Source organism: Falco rusticolus, chromosome 5 (genome assembly GCF_015220075.1).
Source record: "Falco rusticolus isolate bFalRus1 chromosome 5, bFalRus1.pri, whole genome shotgun sequence".
Lineage (NCBI taxonomy): Eukaryota > Metazoa > Chordata > Aves > Falconiformes > Falconidae > Falco > Falco rusticolus.
In genome coordinates this window covers 91,795,778-91,810,358 of record NC_051191.1, presented here as the reverse complement: position 1 = coordinate 91,810,358, position 14,581 = coordinate 91,795,778, and the positions used below count along the sequence as shown (strand labels likewise).

Sequence of the window (14,581 nt, the reverse complement as noted above, 5' to 3'; positions counted from 1 at the left end):
TTTAAATATTTAATCAAATTAAATTGAAAGAAGTGCCCACGTACGTATTGGCACAAGTTTAAGCATCTTGGTTTTAAATCACACCCCAGGTTAAGATGCAATTTAAACAAGGCCTTGGTCTTTATATTGCTCTAGGCTTGTCAAGTCCCATGGGCTGAGCATGAGATTCATACACTTCTCCAGCGGCACCTCCCGTGCTCACAGCACAGCCTGCAGCCTCTCTCCAGCGCCTGAGCCCCCGCGGCCAGGTCTCCGCCAGGGGAATACAAGAGATGGACCCAGGGAGCGCCAAAGGAGGCTCTGCTTTGGTGCCATGACTTGGAGCACACCTCCTGCACAGCCCCACTCCGAACACTACCAAGAACACTTGTTTCCTTTTTCTCCATGTAATTAATCCCCAGTGTTACCCCACCCTTTTAATCTGAGCCAGCTGGCATATACCTGCACTACACAGGATTTACACCTATTTCACTTACTGGAGGTCAGAGGACTTAGGATGGCAAGAGAGAGAAACGGACTGATCAATCCTGGCTGTTCAACCAGAAGGGGCAATCGCTTAATCACCTCCTGCACTATTTCATTGAAAATCTTGAAAATGCTACAGAGCTGAATTCACAACACATCCTGAAGCATATTGAAATGGAAGAAAAGAAGTTAGAAAGGACAGTAAGAGCACAGTGGCTTTTGTAAGAAGCTGCCAGTGTTAGGACTGGCTTTTAGAAGCATTTTTCCATGAGTGTCTGCCTCCGCCGACCTGATGGGAAAGGCGTAATTGCATTTAAAGGCCGAGGGTTAGACAAGTTTACATTAGCAGTTTATCCTAAGGCAGTTCCACAGACGAGCACCACCAGAAAGTGATTTTTGCATGTCTCACCAAAAGACATGAGCTGTTGTGATGCATGACCTGAATCTACCATTTCTAGAACTTAAGTGATCCAGGACCAAAGTTTCATTTTCAATACTGACAACTCTAGCAGAAAAAAATTCCTTTAAACTCTACTGCTGGAAAAAAATCCAACTGCTAACTCCTGTATTTCTTAGCTCAGTTTCTTCCAGACTGAGCTCTTCAGGGCAAAGATGCTCAGCACTGACTAGTGTGCCGTTTCATATGCAGTGCGGTGCAAAGAAATAACAAGGGAGTCAGACTTTGTTTTTCTAGACTCTGCTGTGAATGGGTAAAGGAAGTAAAATGAGGATATTATTTATGCTAACAATACAGAACTATTGTTAAACATGCTTGTGACTTCATTATTCAGTGAAGCTTTTAAATTCAAAGTAGTAGAGGAAAAACTGTTACATACAACACTTAATGAAAGGGTGATGAGGCCAGGAGTTGCTAGGCAACTGTCTCACGTCCTCAAAGAATCTGCTGCAAAATCAAAATGTATGCCTCTGATTCTTAATGTAATGTTCTTAATAAACGTGTGGTAAAGTCTGGCTCAATCAATATTAATTACTTGGCTCTCCAGTTTGTCTGCCAATGACATTGAATCAACCTCCTTTGATAATGTAACTTTCTACCCATTTCATTCCAGACACCGCATCCTTACTCCAGTCATCAGTCTGGCTGTAAGATGGGAAACGTTCTTCCAGAAGTGGGGGACAGTGCAAGTCAGACTTCCTCATTTGAGCAGCAAGTGAACTGTGGTTTTACGTTGCTATAGAAAACTTTCTCGTGAGATTCAGAACCTTAGAAAAACTCAGGTTGGAAAGGACCCTTGGAGATCCTCTAGTCCAATTCCCTGCTCCAAGCAATCTAAGGACTTCTTAAATTATTTAAATTTTATACTGTAAAACTCCTTTTAAAATCTTTTAGATTTAAATTCTTTTTTAAGTTTGTTAACTGTCTTTAAACTAGTCTTTTAACTTCTAAAACCTTTTAGAATTCTTAAGAAGTTGCTAAGAAAACAAAAGCCACTGCATTCAGCAGAATACCATAAATTAGTAGCTTGAATTCTGAGAAGTCTCAGGATGTAGCCATTGGATTTGAGAACAAAAGGGTGTTCTGGACTTCTTGGGAACCTGTATACTAACACAGGCACTTAGTTCCAGAGATTTGTTCTTGAAAGTCTTGGTGTGGTGGTATAATACGGAGCAAAATTTCAGTACAGCAATTAGTGTGAAGTGAATGGCAGCCTCAAAGCAAAAGTACTACCTCAATAACCTCAGAGCACTGCAAGTTCAGGGAAAAGGATGGCAACTTTCCTCCCATTGCTAGGTTGGATTCAGTACAAAGAAAGCAGTAGTGGAGGCAAGCTGTCTTTATGAAGGCAGTTCAGAATGACTTGAACAACAGTCTGGAAGGACACCAGGAGATATCTGGTAGTAAACAGTATTGGTTTGGTCTGCTATGTGAGTAAAAAACCAAAGGTAAGATAAGGTACATGCCTTTTAATATCTGCCTTCATCAAATCTGAATTGATTACACAGTTTGAAGCTCTGAAGCCTAAGGAAGGTTTACTCTGTTTTTTCTATAAATGAGCCTTCTCTGGGTTACGCCTGCATCAAGGAGCCCATCTAGGACAGCCTGTGACTCCTCCATCCATCTGTGGTCTGCTCTTCCTAGGATCTGCCATAAGGTATAAGACAGAAACAGAGGCAGTTTGTAGGTCTTCTTGGAGTTACTGTCTCAGGCTCTGCAGGTGTCAGTAAAGTGATCTCCTTTGGTTTTAGGGTTTTTTATGTGGAAATAAAACCCAACAAACCTTTTATGATGACGAATACAAGCCTCATCCTTGCTAATAAAGAGGTAGGCTGCCAGTGACAGAGGCAGCAGGCTGTGACAGTATTGCACATCCTGAGGCTCAGACTGGAGTAAAAAGAGCTTGTGGCTCACAACAGTAATGCTGTCTCCATCTCCAGCCTGCCAGGAACTTGCCCCGTCTCCTTTCAGATAAGAGGCTGCTGGCTGTAACCTATATTTCATTTGTTTTCGCATTAGCTTAGCACGGTGGCTTCCAGTCTGTGGCCTGCACACCCCTGGGGAAAGGCACCGTGATACTTCTACGAGACTTACAGAAGGCAACCGCAAGGCAAGCATCTTGCCAATAGGCTTAAAGTTACTAAACTTAAGATGCATGTCTCCGCTGGAAAAGTTAGGACTTCTATATAATGAAAAACAATAAATTGTTTGACTTTTGGGTCAAACATTTGATTTGGGTGAGAGAGTTGCACCAACTACTCCAGCCAGCTACAGCACACTTGGGGCTTAGCCAGCATATCTCTTTCCCATCTAATTTGCAACAGAATTCAGAGTGCTATTTTAAACCATGAAATCTCTTCCTGAAGAAAAATCACAGGGCCCCAAACCAGCAGATTTTTTCAGCAACAGTACATCACTAGCGTGCCAAGCCTGAAGCCACCTCATGGAACATGCTCCGCTGAATGCTTTCTGTCTCTTTCCCCTGGCAGCACTTTGGCCTGTGGAGTCTCTTTGCCCTGTGTGCAGCAGCATCCGCGTGGGACCGCCACCCAGCCCCTTCCCAGAGCAGACTCAGAGCTGCAGGCAGCTCGCATGGCAGGCGCGGCAGTACTGCGTTCCCAGCATAGTGCCTCGAGGAAAGGCTGTGACAATCAAGGCACCTTGGTGGTACCTGCGGTGATAGGATGAACAGCTCTTCAGTTCAAATGCATCTGCACGAACCCGTCAGCAGGCAAAGCCAGACCCCAGACCCCAGGCAGCCAAAGCCAGCAGCACCACAGTGGTGCCTGGCAGTGTCCCGAAGTTTCTGTGAGCCTGCACTCAAATTTTACCAGTACTCTCGCAAGTCCTTTTGCTGTTGTGGAGGACAATTCAGATGACGATAGAAGTGTGGTGACATAGAGACATTTAACTTCATAAGTCCTATAACATTAAATCTGAGAAGAGCAGAGTCTGTGTTTATTTCTTTGATCATTTGGCAATGGCCAGGGAAGTCTGATTTCATCCCATCATCACAGAGTCTTTGACACCACTGAATGCAGAAGTGATGTTTACTTGTCTACAGTATCTTTCTGGGTGGGAGGATATGTTTTTTTTCCCCACAATGATCCATCGATTATTTCCAGGGAGGAGCAACTTCACAACTTCATTATGTAATTACTTGCCCTTTAGGGCACTAGCACGCAGGTCTCCATCCCACTCATCTCCTTCCCATTTACCTTGTACTCAGGCTCTTATGGAAAGATAAGGTGCTAACGTGAGCCACAGAGCTCCAGCGCACCGATTATGGAACCTGTTTATCAGACCCAGGTTCTGCTGTCTGCTCATTCCCCAAACCGTCTGACCACATTAAAGTCTTGCACGAAAACAGGGCTGGTGACAGCAGATGCTGCTCGGTGAGGGATGCTGCTGCTCTAGTCCAGCATTTCACCCAGCCACTTTGGAATGCTGGTTTCATATATACCAGTTTTGCTAACACCCACTAACAGTATCAGTGACTACAAAAAGGACAGGAGTGGAAAATCAGAGGGTGCATCTTAAGAGTTCAGAACTCGTGGCTAAAGTCGTATTACCGATAAAGAAAAGGCTAACTCTCGTGTTGGCTTTGCACTACATTGTACATTGCATAGGATCCATTGAAATGGAAGTGATTTTTTTTTCCTCCAAGGCAAAGAGTTTTGTATGGTGTGAGTTACGGTTTTGTATGGTGTGTCAAATATACTTCCAGTATTTATGGAGAACCTGGGAAATGAGTCTGATGGTGACAGGCAATGCTTGCTGTTTGTATAGGTTCCTTTTAAAGTGCAATCCCAGACAGGGTAACTGTGCCTTTTCTTTAAGGTGATCAAACCTGCCTAAAGAAAAGAAGCTGCAGGAGATGGCAGCATTAAAGTCACAGTGAGGAACTGCCAGGCTCCAGGTCAAGCCTAGAGAAGCAAGGAACTAGGCCTTAGAAGCAACAGAAATGAGCTTCCAAGATGAGATGGGCGCATTTTTCTGCATCTCTGCCTCCCAGATGGTAAGAATCACACTTCAAAGCATAGGTCCATCCAGCAGGGACACAGCAGGCAACAAAAGATACAAAGCCTTTCCTTTCTAACCTGCCTGCCTGCAAACTTACCAGCATTTTGGTTGGTATTATAATAAAAGTTGTTTTGTTTTCATTTTAATAGCCTGTCAGTCTTCTTGGAGGACCATGCTATAGGCAGACTCATCTAGAGCTCCAGCTGACTTGTGGTGCTTTTGTGTTGACATGAGGAAGTTAAGTGAACCTTGTCCACTCTCATTCAACAGCGATAAAAGGGTGAATCATCTTCCTGAAGCTGCTAGGCAACACTGCTGTCATCACCTGATGCCTGAGCAGCCAGCGATGAATGTCATGTCTGCACAGCATCTTCGCTCTGGCTCAGAACATTTTCTTTCTCAGGTCTTTTCTGCCCTTTGGTTTGCAATGCTGAGTGCTCTAGCCAAGACTGCTGCTTGGGTCTGTGGCAGTGACTTCATCCTCAGCTACCTGGCTGGTGGCTCACGCAGCCTGTCCTATGGTACAGCTATTAGTCTCCACTTTACTTCCTCTCGCCTCACTTTTTTTACTCCCCCCGTCTTACCCCTCTGAGTCAAGTATATCTGGATACACATAACATTTTTTTTCCTTCTCTCCCAAATCTACACAAAATAACTAATTCTCACTTAACAGAATATCATCAACAGCAGCAGGGCATGTCAGGATATGATGCTGAAGCCAGGGCTGTTCCCATTCCCAGTTAGCTGACTTTCTAAGCATTTGCCCCTTACACAAATGCTGTTCCTATGGGGGCTAAGCCCCTATGAGAGCAGCCTGAGGTCTATACAGCTACTCTATTCCAGGGACAGACACGATGGCATCACTTTGAATTAGGTCTTAAAGGACATGCATGGGCAACAGCTGTGGGAAGAGATGCACATAATAGCATTTCTGGTGGCCATTTTTGACACCACCTTCAGATGCTACAAAAAGCTGGCTCGCTCCAGGTAAGACTATCTGAGGAAGACACCAAGAAGTCTAGTTAAGTGAACTGCCCAGGTTAAATGACATTGGAGCGCTGTGCTGTGATCACTTGCAGGTTGAAGGCTGCATGGCCCACAACACTATTTCCTTCATGACCAAGCCTATCTGCCTAAGCAGAAGTGGTGGAAAACAGAAACCAGCCATCAGCTGTTATCAACGTCTGGGACCTCTCACTTCAGTGGAACACAGCCTTGCCTTGCTAGAATCAGAAGTTGTGTAAGCACTGACATGTGGTCACTGATAAAAAAGTTGCTGATGGGTCACAGGTACTTGATCTAGTCTATTCCCTAAAGAAAGTAATTGAGCAGTGTAGAATTTTTACTATGCCTGGGGTTTAATAGGAAAACATCAGTGTCAAAAATGAAAATAAATCAGAGCACTGGCTTACTGACATTGAATTCACATGACTTTGGCAGCTGCTACATTCATAATCAGACCCCTGTGAAACATGGGGTGCAGAAATGCACAAGAATTACATCATTGCCAAAGTTTTTCAAGTGTTTTTGGAACCACAGTAGTTGCAGTTAGTGGATATTTATGAATAGCCTCTGGGATACGTTAGGTCACTGGGATTAAATGCACACCGGTAGTCCTGTGCGAAGGTAGAATTTGGAAAAGTCGAGCAGATAAGGTGCTATGCACACTGAGAGGCCCCGCAGAAAGTTTGAAACCAATAGCATCACTTTGAAGTATGTGTGGAAGCAAGCAAGAGTATGGAATACGCAGAAAACAAATTATGTCCTCCACCTCACCATGCACAGGAGATTGAGAACAACAGCAGCCTAGAAAGGAGACTAAGAAAATCATCTGGAAGCTTTAATAAAACTATGATGTATGCAGAAATATAGTTTGGGAAAAATAAGCTCCATAAACCAGCTACCAGTTGAGAACTGAGCACCACTGAACCCTTCATATGCAATAAATATGAAACAATCTGGCACTTAGTGGCAGCAGCAGGGTTCATGCAATTCCTGAAATAACAGATATCTAATTTAAAAACAAGGTTAGTGTGAAGAAGGACTCTTTTACAAGCAAAGACAGCTGTAGAACTGATGAAAGCATGCCTCCCAAGAAAATGTACCAGCCTAAAAATAATAAAGTGTGTTTAATTTACAATCCATTCAACAGCACAGAGACAGAAAGTCCTATTGGGATGCCCAGTGCATGGCACCCTACAGCACAAACGGCTAGAAGCTTAAGTAGTCACGTGTACTTGTGAAAGTGTGACTGGATTGTGCAAATACTATTCACATACACAAAAAGGAAATTGGAAAGAGTGGACAAAAGGAAAATTTCAGGTAAAGCTGAAATGAAATGGTCTAAATGTGCCTGGTCTAAAAATTCAAGCTCAGAATGCTAGCGAACAAGCAACGCAGAACTGTCAGGTAAACACAGAGCGAGTTGGGTGGGAAGGGACCTTTGGGTCCCCAAGCCCTGCTCAGCAAGGCTAACCGCAAAGCCAGGCTGGGCTGCTCAGGGCCAGCCTATCGAAAGTAAAATGCAAGAGGATAACATAACATCTCATCACCATCTGTTCAAAGCTGATGCAATTATATTTGAAAGCAAAAGAGAGATAAGTAACTTTGTACGCAGTTATTTTACAAGCTACCAAGCAGCAACGCTACCATGCCCTGCACTGTAACTGAATTTGTTCATGATAGGATTTGAAAAGTCCTTTTAGGTCAGTTTCAGTGATTTTTGAAATCAGTTCAAATAGCCAGGTTGTTTGTACAGCACGGGGAGCCTTAAAGAAATGTCAGAGCAAATGAATTCTGGACTCCTGACACCTTCAAAGTCATTAGCTCTAATATATGTTAAAACATGGGAACTTATCACAAGTACTGTTAACAGCTCCCCGGCCCAACTGGTATTGCTGTCTCAAAACTTCAAAGACAAAAAAGTTGTCAAGAAATTTGTTAGATGATGGAGGGTGGGGGTGGTAAGGTAGATAAGCAAGTGATTATAGGAACTACAGCCTGTCTTTCTGAGGGCCTAGTTTCCAATACTAGCCTAAAATGAATGAAATCCTTTCTAAACAGCTACTACAAAGCAAGCTAGCACAAACCTTTCAGCAAACTTCTACAGACACTTTCACTTAAAAGCTTAGACAAGATGCCGCTTAGCGTGCCCTGGAAGTCCAGACAAAAGGACCCATGCTGCCCAAAGGCGGCTGGAGCAAAGCTCAGCGTGCCGAGGCTGAGCACGTTAAGAGAAGCACTGCCTGTCCTGGACACAGAGCTGGCCGAGAAGCAGCCACACGTGGCTGCCACTACTGAAAAGTGAGGAGAAAACAAAGGTATAACCCTGCCTCCACAGAATTACCCAGCCTCTTCTGGGCTATGCCTCCGAGACTGTGTCCATATAAAGCATGAAAATTCCTCACAGCAGGTTCCTCCTCTGTGCGATAAGGATACTGACACCAGTCCAGCTCACTGATGGGAGAGCTCTGGCACCTCAGGTGAGGTACAGGTAGCACTGCTACATGAAATACACCCTTCAGCTCTGTACGCAATACAGCTCAATGTTTCCAGCCTGCTACTAAAGAAGCTACTCAGACTATTCTGTATTAATCTTAGCTCTTGTGTGCCAAAAAATGTTCTGAATTAATCACAGCTCTTTTTCAAACGTATTATCACTGAATGATTTAGGCTGGAACGGACCTCAAAGACCACCCAGTTCCAATCCCCTGCCATGGGTAGGGACACCTCCCACTAGCCCAGATTGTTCCCAGACCCGTCCAACCTGGCCTTGAACACATTTACCTATTCATTTTGGAAGAATGCTTTCAGAAACACTTGTTCAAAGTTCTGATTCCAAGAGAACCAGCCATTGTTCCCTTTTTGCTTGTGGCAATTTGTCAGCCTTCCACCTAACAGTTATTGGGAAATGACGTAATTAGACAAATCCCTGCAAAAAAGTAGCTCATCAGAAGTCAGTGAATCTATGCTTCATCCTCCGTTAGTTTACCAGTCATCAGCATCCCAATCTGTTAGTTTAGATTGCTCTCAGGCCATGTTTTCCAGCATCTTCTACAATTCCCAGTTACAACTACTATATTTTAAATATACGTATTTTTTAAAAGCAGATGTAGCACAAGTAGGAAGGAATGCTAACTCCTAGCACTGCCAGGAGCCCCCTGTGCAAAAACCAGATGTCTGCTAATAAAGGCTTTGTCTTCTTTCTATGAGATTATTTTTAGAATGCACTTTTCAGTGTTTTTTTCTCTTTGAGAGGCAACTTCATCCTGAACATGCCTGAAGGCTGGTATTGGGTTAAAATTACCACACAGACAGTTGATGGGGACAACAAAGGGAACAGTGGGCAAAGCATGACCTACATGTATGTCTCACTAGGGCACCTCTTCTGAGTAAGGTTAATAATAACCAAAACAGCTGTACTAATGAAACCAGTACAGTTATGCCAGTGCAGGAGAACCTCACTGTCTAGCCCTAGTTCACCCAGGAGGAGGAGGTGGTGGCTGGGGTGAATTTAAACCAGGCACAGCACATTGTATGAAAATGAGTTAGGAACAGGCTGAACCCAGGTCTGTAAGCAGCAAGGGTAAAGACAATTTCTCCATTGGAGAACTTGGGGCTTGCCAGAAAGATAAGTGCATGGATGAGAAACTGGAACTATGTATTAACACATGTCCTTCTAACTCCTGCAGCGTCGTCCCTGAATTCCCTTTTCTTTGTGCCTGCCTCCCACCACTCCCACAGCCTTGCCACGGCGAAGGAAACCCCTCGGAGAGCAGAGGCTGCGGTGCCAGAGGGGCTGCTCAGCTGCACCTCAGACACAGCAGCTGACCTGTACGAAACCAGCTGAGAGCTCAGCTGCCCTTTCGGGTCCAATTTAGCAGTGATTTCAAGAGTAGATTTTGAAGCGCTTCCATCAACTCAATTTTACAGTCACAGAACAAAGGGAAATGCCTCAGCCATTATCAGCTGTGTGGGCCAAACATGGCGTGAGGGCTGGGTATAGAGTCCTAGAACCCTGCAGCCCACCCCAGCAGGCCAGATGGCTGCCCCATGAGATAACCATCACCTCTTCAGCCAGCTGCGGAGTTAGGAGATGTGTAACCGAATCATTCAGTTCAGTACTCAAGAGGAAAAAAAGAACAACCTTAAACAGATAAAGATTCTAAATTCTTGAGAGACTTGGGAGACAGAAATACTTCTGACATGGCTACCTGCCCAGAAAAGGAGACATAAGAAGTATCTGCAACATGTGAGAATGAAAAGCTAGGTGATTATTTGATTTTTCCCTTTTTCTTCATTAAGTTTTATTACTTCATGGAAACAATATATTTCAAGGACATGTTTAATCATTGAAAGCTACTGGAAGGCAATAGGCATCAGAAGAGCTACTAGAAGTCAATGAGGCATCAGTCCTCAAACAGCTGGCTAGCGGCTGAGGCTGCAGAGGTGAAGGGGCTGCAAGGAAGAGGGGCTGATGAAGTATACAATGTGCAGGACAGATTGGAGCTGCAGAAGCCTGATTTTGGGAGGCAGGGTGAAATTTCAATTTGGATTATGCTTTTCCATCATTTACCACTCCCAGTGGCTCCCCTTCCTTAAACGTGCATACTCACCCCTACTTCTGGAGGGTCTGGAAGCCAGCCCAGTTCACCCTGAGCAGTGCTTGTGTCAAGTAGATCCACTGAAAACCAGAAGAGGGGGAAAAAAAAAAAAGTTACCACTGACCCAACTCATACAGCCCATGGAATGGCTTCATCCTTATTTTGTCATAGATGATGAAGCCTGTGCTTCCTCTCTCAACCCCACATCCTTTGTGACCTTCTACCTTCAAACAGTGCGGCTGCAGAAAGGATGGGAAGATAGAAGACAGTGCAGCCAGCCGTGAGTTAAAATGTTTTCCTTGTATATAAGACCCCCTCCCCTTCCACCCTCCTCTTGAGTAATACCCACACGCATCCAAAAAAATGTGACCCTGACAAATTTTTCTGCTTCCTAAAGCTGCCCCATAATGGGAGCAGGAGGCTGACTCCTGTTGGGATGGGAACCCAGCATCAGCAGCCGAACACAGCTTTCCTTGGAATAGGAAGGCAGCAGACAAGATGGATGAAAAGGCAGGCAATCAAATTACCAACAAAAAAAATAATCAATCGGTGTTGCCTAGAGGTACCATTCAGTGCTCCGAACACATCGGAGAAGTGCAGAGGCAGCATGAGGTGGTGGAAGGGACTTTCTGCTGTCACAGCCCCGTAAGCCATGAGATGCACCAGTTGCTGAGACTGCTGAGCCCACCACAGAGAAATCCGTTCACTCACTCCCCGCCGCAAGTGTTCCAGCCCCATCAGCAAGAGCGTAGGCTGCCGGGTGCAGCCTTGCCACCTCTTGCTGAACTTGGCTGTATTAAGCCCTGGCTCCTGGAGTCATGTCACAAAGCAGAAAATCAGTGGTATGTTCATTTTTAACCCTTTGAAATTGTGATCAGAGTTTGCCCTGAGGTCTTGATCCGAGGAGTTAAAAACTAATCGCTTTGTAGGCGAACGGGGAGAAGAGAGAGGAGCTGAAATAAGTCACACCACTGGATGTGTGGCTTCGTGCTGGCCGTGGGTCCGGCGGTGCTGCCGGCACACGCTGCTGCTCTCGGTGCACCTCGCACAGCCCGGCTGGGAACGTAAAAAACATGAAAAATTCCTTGGATTCCCTTTTAGATTCCTGTGGGTATATTCAGAGGGGTCATTCCTAAACATCTCAGAAAAAAATCTGGGGGTGAAAGGTGGAGGGGAAAGATATTTAAATGGCATTTAAGTAACCAGATTTCCTCCCCCTCATCGACTGCTTTACGAATACTGCCTGCCAACTACAACTAGTAGAGTGTAAAGTGCAGATCGGCAAGAGTCCTATGGAATGAGGAAGCAGGCTGTGGGCCCAGAATCAGAGATAAGAGGGATTGCACTGCTGTTCTCACCTCTGAAACACCCTTTCAGGACTGGGAGAAGGGAAAAGCAGGAATCCAGGTTTTGCAAGTTTGCAGTGTTTGCTGCATGGTCACAGCAAAACCTTCCTAGCCACAGACTCCCTGTCCAGACAAGGCTCCTCACTCCCTTCCCTTCTGCTCTCAGTCTTGCTACTCAAGATACTGCTCTTGCATTGTTGGCTTCAAAAACTCTCAGGTGAGGCAGCCTGTCCTTCCAGAACTGTCACCCAGATAATACCTATCCCACATGCTTCAGGCCTGAAGCAGCGATGTGGAAGTGAGAGGGGTTGCATGACAAGTTCTAGCAGAGCAAGGGAAAAGGAACATGGAAGCGGCCAGGACGGGAACCGCTCGGAGCCTGTGTACCAGTGTGCCATGCCACTGCACCACTGGCAGCCGCTGTCTCCACAGCCAAGGGCCCATGGGAACAGGCAAAGTCCCCTCTCGGGAAGCACCTCTCAAAGTGAAACCCACAACGGGGATTCTCCAAGGAGTGGAAGAATGAGTCAGCAAGGCTACAGGAGTGCTGGGAGTATGAGTAGTCAGGGGCTACTAGCTCCTTGGTCCACAGCGTCACTGCTCAGCATCTTACATGGCTGCCCAGCCCCATGGGAGGAGGTCCGCCAAAAAGAAGAAAGACTTCAGATAAGAGAGGACGCCGGGGAAATGAGCTGTTCCCAGATAGACACATTAGGGAAGAGTGGGTCACGGGCACAGCCCAAATGAGATGGCTGAGATAGGGGAGAAGCTGGCAGAGAAGTCCCTGAGCGTTGCTGCCAACTACTGGTTGCACACCTACGGAAACCAGCGCTACCTTGTATTACTTCTCACCTAGGCTGGCCTTCTCCACCATGCCTGCTAGCTGCGTCCGTGCAGCTGGATCCCCAACACAAGCGTGCTGGTCAAGAATGCTTTAGAAGAGCAGTCGGCACTCGCCGAGTCTGAGACGAGCCCGTGGCTGAACCACCAGCTGTGACAGTCCTCTCGCTGGAGAGCCTAGAGCACCGAAGGAGAGGGCTGTCCTCGGGCTGGAAAAGCCCCAACACCTCTCGCTGTGCGAAACAGTGACTAGGAGTCTCTGGCAGGAATTAACTGCAGGAGAAGGTGGGGAACAGAACAGAGACTTGTTCTTCCTCACCTCTCTTAAAAATTCCCATTCCCCAGATGTTTCATAACCACTGTGCAACTGCCAAGATGGAAGAAGAAAGATCACTACATCTAATAAAAGGGACTAAGTGGAACAGAGAAGGGAAGCACAAGAGTCTTCTTAAGAGGAGGTGGGAGAGGGAACTGTTAAGCCCAGCTCTGCCTTCCAGCGCCGAGGCCGCCCGGCCCCCCAGGCTTCGCACCCGCTGCCCCTGCTCACGAGAGTTCATCCCAGGAGGGCTTCGGGGGGAACTGCGGGGGTGTTGCCGGGGCGGGGGGGTGTTGGAAGTTTCTAAGTTTGTGTTTAAACTTGTTAACTGCAACGCCTGTGTTTAAGGCAAACAGAGGCGGAATTCTCGCGGCTCAGCGGATGTGCCGCGTTAGTGCTTCTGTTGGGAGGGGGCGGAGAGGGACTGGGAGGGCGCACCTGGGCTCGGTCAGCGGGGGCTTGCCCCTGGCCCTCGGCCCCCCGCGCCCCCCTGCCCTCCCCGGGACCCCCGTTCCCTGCCCCTCAGAGAGGTGCCCCCACCAGCCCGAGCCCCCGGGCAGAGCCAGCAGCGGTCCCAGCTTACCTTCCTTCCCGGGCACCTCGAGGGGGAGCAGAGCCCAGACGAGCAGGACCCCGAGGGAGAGCCCGGCCCCGCCGCGGGCGCTGGGCTCCATGCTGGCTGGGGAGGGGGCCGGCCGCCAGCCCCTGCCTGCCCTGCCGGCTCAGGCCTGCGAGCCGGGGCCGCTGCATGAAGCGCTGCCGCAGCCGCCCGACGGGAGCGCGGGCATTGCACAACGCCCGCCTGGCCCGCGCTTATGATGAAAGACCGAGGCGAGTGGGTGGAGAAGCCTTACTGCCTTTACCTGTTTTAAAGGGGCTGGGCACAGACTTCCCATCTGGCAGGCAAATAAACCCACCTTAAAGCAGCCACGTTTTCCCGGGAGCCTCCCTCCACCTTTGCTCCAGTCCCGAAAGAGGCTCCCGGTCGCCACCTCCCGGGCAGCGCTCGCCACCGGCCCCGGCGGCTCGGCGGGGGCTGCCGGGGGTTCGGCGGGGCTGGGGCTGGCCTCGCTCTGCCGCCCCCCCAGGGGCTGCGGGGAGCAGCGCCGCCCCGCACCAGCGCCGCCCGCCCCGCTTGGCGCCGGTGCGGCGGCCGCCCCGCAGCCCGTGTCTGGCAGGGCCGCCCCGAACAGCGGCCCCCGGCGGCGACAGCACGGCAGAGCCGCGGCCGCCCCGTCGGGCAGAAGGGCTCCCTGCTCCCAGGAGGCTCCTGGGCGGCGGCGCCGGCGCCGGCCAAGCCGCGGGCGCGGAGCGGGGCCGGAGCTCCCCGTGCGGGCAGAGCCCTCGGGGCTCTGAGCTCCCTTCCCGAGGGACAGAAACGTGGAAGAACTCGCTTCTGTTGCAGCTCTGCCTCCAGCCAGCACGGATGTTACTCCCACCCATGCCCAGCTGTCACACCCCTCCCTGTAAGATACAGACAGCATTATTGCCACGCTTGCTGGGAAGCTGCATTCCTTTTGCTCTCCTCCTC

General features: G+C 48.1%; 1 protein-coding gene across 2 annotated transcripts in view; it reads right to left on the bottom strand.

The window, feature by feature from the left end:
* EPHA1 (EPH receptor A1) overlaps window positions 1–14,082 on the bottom strand; it is a 34,226-nt gene extending 20,144 nt beyond the window's left edge. The window contains exons 1-2 of one of the 2 annotated variants that reach the window (XM_037387747.1): window positions 13,968–14,082; window positions 10,561–10,628 (exon numbers count right to left, since the gene is read on the bottom strand). Coding sequence is in view for 1 of the 2 variants with exons in the window: in XM_037387746.1 (XP_037243643.1) it covers window positions 10,561–10,628; window positions 13,634–13,724 (159 nt within the window). In the remaining variant the exon portion in view is untranslated. The other variant, XM_037387746.1, reaches the window with a different exon arrangement.
* Between the last annotated feature and the right edge of the window lie 499 nt (window positions 14,083–14,581).